Source organism: Melospiza georgiana, chromosome 28 (genome assembly GCF_028018845.1).
Source record: "Melospiza georgiana isolate bMelGeo1 chromosome 28, bMelGeo1.pri, whole genome shotgun sequence".
NCBI classification, from domain to species: domain Eukaryota; kingdom Metazoa; phylum Chordata; class Aves; order Passeriformes; family Passerellidae; genus Melospiza; species Melospiza georgiana.
The window spans coordinates 334,356-341,139 of record NC_080457.1 but is presented as its reverse complement, the minus strand read 5'-3'; the positions used below and the strand labels follow the sequence as shown (position 1 = coordinate 341,139).

Here is a 6,784-nt window from a genome sequence, read left to right as displayed (position 1 = left end):
CCGGAACGGGCACCGCGCTCCCTCCGCGTCCCGGTGTGTCCCCAAGCCGGGTGACACCGGCACAGCCGAGGGGTGCGGGAACGGGCAGGAAAAGAGGGAAAACGGGACCGGTGTAGAACGGCGGGTAATAATTAATTAACGGGCCGCAAGTGGCAATTAGTGACACACAAACCGCAAACACCGCGGGGACAAGCGACAATTACCGGGACACGGCCCGGCCCCTCCCGCGGCCGGAGGCTCCGGGAAGGGCCGGGAGAGGCGAGCGCCGCCCCGGGCGGGGGAGCGCCGCGCTCGGGCCCCGCTGCCGGGGCATTCCGGGATCCCGGGCAAGGAACGCGCTCCGGACACCGGATCCGGGGGAATCCGGGGGGAATTGAGCCCGGCTGGGCGAGGGCAGGGTCGGGCGCGGTCTGGGGAAGGAATTGCTGCTCGGGAGGGAGAGGTCGGGGTTGCTCTGGGACAGCTCCCCGTGCCATGGATGGTGGCGATCCCGAACCTCGCGGAGCTCCGGCAGGTTCGGGTTGGGTCCATGGATCCCTCCCTGGATCCCTCCTTGGGTCCCTCAGGTGCCAGGGGACGCTCCCGAATCCCGTGGGCAAAATCACGGAACGGTTTGGGTGGGAAGGGGATCAGAGCTCATCCAGTGCCGCCCTGCCAGGGACAGGGACAGGTCCCGCTGTCCCCGGTGCCACAGGGACACTGCAGGCGTGTGGCAGCCACAATTCCCTCAATAATCAGCCCTTTCCTCACCCCAAAACTCCTCTGTCCTCGTCCTGCCCCCCTCCCCAGCCTCACTTTGTCTCCCACGATAAAAATGAAGATTTCCTATGGAAAGGACGGATCCCAAAGTTCCTTAGCTGGGGATTGAGCTGCTCTGTTGTGGCTGTGCCGGTCCCGCACGGTCCCCCGGGGCTGTTCTCGCTTTGTCCGTGCGCAGGGAGCAGAAGGGAAAGCGGCTTAGCCTGGGGCAGGGCTGGTGCTGACCGCAGGGAATTCCCAGCCCGGGCTCGTTCCCAGCCTGGGGGAGCTCAGAGCCCCAAAATTCGCATTTCTGGGGTGTTCCCCACCCTGGAAGCGCCTCCATGGTGTTATTCTGTCGACTTTGTGCTGTTTGATAGAGTGTTTGTTATTCACAATTAGGTTTTTGCTTTCATTTCTCTGCTAAATTCAGTCCTGGGCAGTTCTGGAGTGCCTGAGGGTGGTTTTTATTCATATTACTCAGGCTCTGATCCGGGTCTGTCAGCCTGAACTCTACCCCTGGGGCACAGGAGGGGTCCTGCAGGTGACACCTCTGCCTCTGCTGTCCCCTCACAGCTTTGGGTCCTCTCAGCCTCCAAATAAACCCAGCTTTGGGTCAAATAAACCCAGCTTTGGGTCCTCTCAGCCTCCAAATAAACCCAGCTTTGGGTCAAATAAACCCAGCTTTGGGTCCTCTCAGCCTCCAAATAAACCCAGCTTTGGGTCCTTCCAGCCTCCAAATAAACCCAGCTTTGGGTCCTTTCAGCCTCCAAACACAACACAAGGTGAGGACGTGGATTTCACATTGACATTTTTATTAACGCCAACTGTTTTAAATCTTTTTTTTTTTTTTTTATTTTTGTACTTTTTTTGTTGTTGTTGTTGGTTTTTTTTTAGGATTTTTTGTGGGTTTTTTTGTAATCTTTTTTTTTTTAAACAATAGCACAAAAATGTCTCGAGGGGGAAGCAGTCTGACAAGTTAAATCTGATGACCTTCCGAAAAAATTAACAGTTAAGCCACACCAAATACGAATTCCTGTTAAAGAAAATAAGGAAAAAAAGGGAGGAAAAACCAAAAATAAAAAGCTGGAACTCCAACCTTTGTGTATTAGAGGGTGGCTGGTTAGTAGGACCACGCTGCTTTGGGAGGGGATGATGGCACAGCTTCTTCTTCATCATCATCATCATCATCATCGTCACTGATTTAAGGCTTCAGAATCGCATTTTCCACGGCAATGATGGAGAGGAAGGAGCAGGAGGAGCAGGACAGCCCCGTCCCCCTGCACGGGACAAGGGGCTGGGAGGAAATGGAAATAAAATCAAACTGCACGAACCTTTCTGCTTTAATGTGGCTCTGAGAGGAGTTTCCTTTACAATCCCGACTCTGCTCGAAGGACATCAGCGACAGGGGTGGGGGAACCCAGGAGAAACAGAACAGGGCATTTTGGGGGGTTTTTTGAGTTTTTTTTTTTTTGTGGGTTTTTTGTTGCTGAGAGGTAACACAAAAGGGAAAGGGAACCCTACTATCCTTGGGGTGGGGAGGGGTTCAGGGACAGCTCCCCAGAACCTTGCACAGGTTCTGTCCAACCACACCTGCCTGGCCCCGGGACCTGCTGCACTCAGGGCTGAGGCCCCGCTCCTGCCTCAGGCTCTGCACTGACCTCAACACCTCTGCTTTGCTCTTCTGGGGGAGGGAGGGTGTAAAAAACAGAACATCTCTCAATAAGTGTCAGGAAAGGGGAGGGGGGTGTTAAATATTTTAACCACTGACAAGGCTTGAGGAAGTTTCACAGTTTTGTTATGCTCTATTTTATTACTATCATATTTACAGATTTTTCTCTCTCTTTTTTTTTTTGTATTTTTGTATTTTTTTTTTCTCTCTCTCTCTCTTTCTGCAGAATCGCTGATAGATTTTTTTTTTTTTTGTTGCTGTTGCTGCTGTTGTTGTTGTTTTTTTTTTTCCCCGAACAGAATTTTCCCAAATTCTTGGAGTGTGTGAGCAGGAACCGATTAAACTCTACATTCACGGTCCAATCCCCACGGGCTTGAGGAGGAGGAGGAGGAAATAAAAAAAAAAAAAGGGAAAAAAAGGAAAAAAAAAAGGAGGAAAAAAACAAAACAAAAAAAAAAAAAAAAAAAAGGAGGGAAAAAAAAAAAAAAGAAAAATGGGAAAAAAACAAACCAAAACCAAACTCCCGAATTCTTGGCAGGTGGGTCGGCGGCGGGGGCTCCTCCCGGTGCCCGGGGCTGCGCTGCGGCCGCGGCGGGCGCGGGCGGCTCACACGGGCGCGGGCGGCGCCCGGCGCTGCTGCAGGAAGTGCTGGATGCTGTCGGCGTCGCGCCGCAGCCACGCCGCGTTCAGCAGGATGTTCTCGCAGCACTGCTGCACCGTGCGCTCCGCCGACGGCGCCGGGTGGCTCTCGAAGAACGCCTGCGGGGACAGCGACACGTGGGGCGGCATGGGGACACGGCCCGGCCGGGCGGGCGGGAGGAGCCGAGGGGCTGCAGGGGACGCCGAAATTACGGAGTGCGGCGGGGGGAGATGAAAAATCGGGATGGGGAAACACCTGCAGGGGTGGGGAAACACCTGGAGAGCGTGGCGAAACACCTGCAGGGGTGAGGGATGGGGTGCCCAGTCCAGCTCCTGCCCTGCAAAGGATGATGATCCCCACAGGGCCAGCCTGTCCCTGAGGGATTGCCCTGACACCCCTGAGGGGATTGCAGTCACACCCCTGAGGGAATTGCCCTGACACCCTGAGGAATTGCCCTCACAGCCCTGAGGAACTGAGCTGAGGAATTGCCCTCACACCCCTGAGGAATTGCCCTCACACCCCTGAGGAATTGCCCTGAGGGATTGCCCTGACAGCCCTGAGGAATTGCCCTGAGGAATTGCCCTCACACCCCTGAGGAATTGCCCTGAGGAATTGCCCTCACAGCCCTGAGGAATTGCCCTGACACCCCTGAGGAATTGCCCTGAGGAATTGCCCTCACAGCCCTGAGGAATTGCCCTGACACCCCTGAGGAATTGCCCTGAGGGAATTGCCCTGACACCCCTGAGGAATTGCCCTCACACCCCTGAGGAATTGCCCTGACACCCCTGAGGGAATTGCCCTCACACCCCTGAGGAATTGCCCTGACACCCCTGAGGGAATTGCCCTCACACCCCTGAGGAATTGCCCTCACACCCCTGAGGAATTGCCCTCACACCCCTGAGGAATTGCCCTCACACCCTGGGGCTCACAGGGAGCACCAGTTCAACCCCTGGCCCTGCTCACACGCCCCGAACCCACCCCGGCCCCATCTGGGCACTCTCCAGCAGCTCCAGACCAACCCTGGCACCCAAAACTGCCCGAGGTGACGCCACTCCGAAACCCTGGCAGGGCGTTCCCGAGTTTCCAGTTTGGATGGGCAGTGACCCCAGCCCCAGTTCAGTGCCCCCAGCCCCATTTTGGCCCGTTCAGTGCCCCCATTTTGGCCAGGCAGTGCCCCCATGCCCAGGGCAGTGCCCCCATGCCCAGTTCAGTGACCCCAGCCCCATTTTGCCCCATTCACTCCCCGTTTCCCAGCGCTGCTGTGACTCTGCATTTCCAGCCCAGGCACCTGCCCAGCCCGGAGCTGTCCCTGCCTCTCTCCAAGCAGCTTCCCCACACTTGGCACAGCCCTCACGCCCTGCAAGGTGACACTGAGCCTCAGACCTGGCAAATTCCCCTCTCAAAGGTCAGGAATCCTCTTGGAAATGAGCTGGGACTTATTCAGGGCTGGTTTTCCCGCTCAGTGTTTTGCGATAAAATAAAATAAAATTTATTCTAATGCAAAATTTCTCTGTAAAGTAATTTCTGCTATTAGATCTTTACTAAGAAAAGTCATTAAATGATGAAAAGGACAGAGCCAGCTCAGGGCTCAGCTGATCTTTGGAATAACAATTCCTCCTCAGTGTTTTCCTAATAGGAACATGCTAATTAACCAATTAACAGCCCTATTCCAAAGTTTCTTCTTCCAAGATGTTCTTGGAAAAATGTGGGGAAAGAATAAATAATGAAATCCACTCTCAGAGCTCTACCAATGATGGAGGTTGGGATAATTCTGAATATTTCAAAGTTTCCTTTTTTGGGGAGACTCAAAGCTGCTGCCAGACTCTGCTGGATTTTATCAAAGTTGAAATCAATGAAGAATAAATCAGTGGAAATTACAGATCACTTCCAAAATGCTGATTTAAGGCATTTCAATAAAATTTTATCCAACTTAAAGAGGTTTGGGGACGGAACAACAAAATCCACCAGGGTTTGACTCTTCCAGCCAGAGCACCCCAAGTTTATCAGCGACTAATTAATAAATTCTTTAATTAAATCTTCTTACCTTCACTTCTGCAGCCATTTTATCATTTGCAAATCCATCCACTGTGAGCTGAAGGGGAAATAAACCAACATTAAATCATTAATTCATTATTAAATTAAAGGTGAAATTCACCACTTCCAGTGGCAGATATGAGGGAAGGGCTTTTCCCCAGGGCCCCACGTACCTTTATTAATCTGGATATTAGGAATCCACCTTGGTATCGATTATAAAGCTCCTCCCAGTTGTCCCTCACGAATTTCCAAGCAGCTTTCCTGCCCTGTTTGCTGCCTCCAGCCACCCCTCCAATCACTGACACCGTGTCCTGGGGACGTACCTCTTCCTGGGGAGGGAAACAGCACCAATATTCCACATTTCCCCAACAATTCCAGCAAAATGGGTTGAGGTTTTAGGTATTTCTATACCCAATCCATCAGGTAAAGCAAAATTTTTGCCCCAAAATGTAATGTGCAACTCAAAGATTGAAGGAGAAGCAAATCCCTGAGTTATCCTCAGGTTACACCCACAAAAAAAAAATCTTATTTTAACTAAAAAAGGAAAGATTTAGAGGGATTATTTTGGGTGTTTTTTTGGTAAATTGAGAGGTCAAACTGCATTTTGGCTTCCTGGGAATTGGTGCTGGAAGCAGAGCAGTGCCAGGAAAATTGGGATTAATTTCCACAGCACCAGGGAACCAACTGCTCTGAGCACAGAAAATCCCTGCAGCATAGCAATCAGAATTTTCTCAATTTTATTCACACTCAGAGGGGTTTTTTTTTTGATCAACTCATTCAGAGCTTTTTTTTAATTTGAAACCACCTTCCTCCGATTTTTTCTCAATTTGGAACCAACTCTCTCAGATTTTTGTTAATCTGGATCCAGCTCGAAATTTTGTTAATTTGGAACCAAGGCTCTCAGATTTGTGTTACTCTGAACCAACTCTCAGATTCTTCTTAATTTGGACCCAGCTCAGCCAAATTTTTTCTTAATTTGGACCATTTCAGTCAAATTTCTCTTGATTTGGACCCAACTCAAAATCCAAATTTTTCCTTAATTTGGACGCAACTTGCTGAGATTTTCCTCAATTTGGAATTTCCCCAAACTCCGAAGAGCCAGGAGGAGAATTCCTGCAGGTTCAGCCCAGCCCAGGGTGCTCCCAGGGAAGGGAACTCACTGAAAGTGCAAAGGTCAGAACTTTTTGGATCAGCTCGGGCTGGGAGATGGCCCCGAGGACGCGCTCGATCCGGTTCTTCTCCTCCTGCATGTCAGCCTGCTTGTGCAGCTGCAGGGAAACACATCCAAATATTAATTCCTCGTTAATCCCGCGCCTAATGAGCCCTCTGTGGGTGCCAGAGCTGCTAATTACTCAGCAACCCTAATCAGGGACAAATTGGCCTGGCTGGTGGCGCCGTTCGTCGCGAGGAATAAAGTGATTTTCAGCGGTTTGTATAAAGGTCAGGGAGGAACTCCCAAGGGAATTCCACACCAGCAGGGACTGGGCGTGGATAAACCCCACCCCGAGGGGTTTTTAGGGGGAAATGTGGGGTTTTGGGGAGCGAGCACCCACCTTTAGCATGGTGTCCAGGGTGGAGCTGTCCCCGTGCTTCAGCACGGTCACATAGACCTGGGAGGAAAGCAGAAACAAACCCATCACACTCTTGGGAACGCAGCCATTTGTGTGGAATCGGGGTGGAATTCCCACATCTAGAGAGAT

The 6,784-nt window shown here is 51.5% G+C and overlaps 1 protein-coding gene across 1 annotated transcript in view; it reads right to left on the bottom strand.

Moving 5' to 3' along the window:
* Window positions 1–1,532: 1,532 nt before the first annotated feature.
* The window catches only part of NPEPPS (aminopeptidase puromycin sensitive), a 31,870-nt gene continuing 26,618 nt past the window's right edge, over window positions 1,533–6,784 (bottom strand). The window contains exons 19-23 of the mRNA XM_058041696.1: window positions 6,638–6,694; window positions 6,245–6,352; window positions 5,258–5,413; window positions 5,095–5,142; window positions 1,533–3,169 (exon numbers count right to left, since the gene is read on the bottom strand). Coding sequence (XP_057897679.1) covers window positions 3,017–3,169; window positions 5,095–5,142; window positions 5,258–5,413; window positions 6,245–6,352; window positions 6,638–6,694 — 522 coding nt within the window. The 3' untranslated portion in view covers window positions 1,533–3,016. The remainder of the gene's footprint in view (window positions 3,170–5,094; window positions 5,143–5,257; window positions 5,414–6,244; window positions 6,353–6,637; window positions 6,695–6,784) is intronic.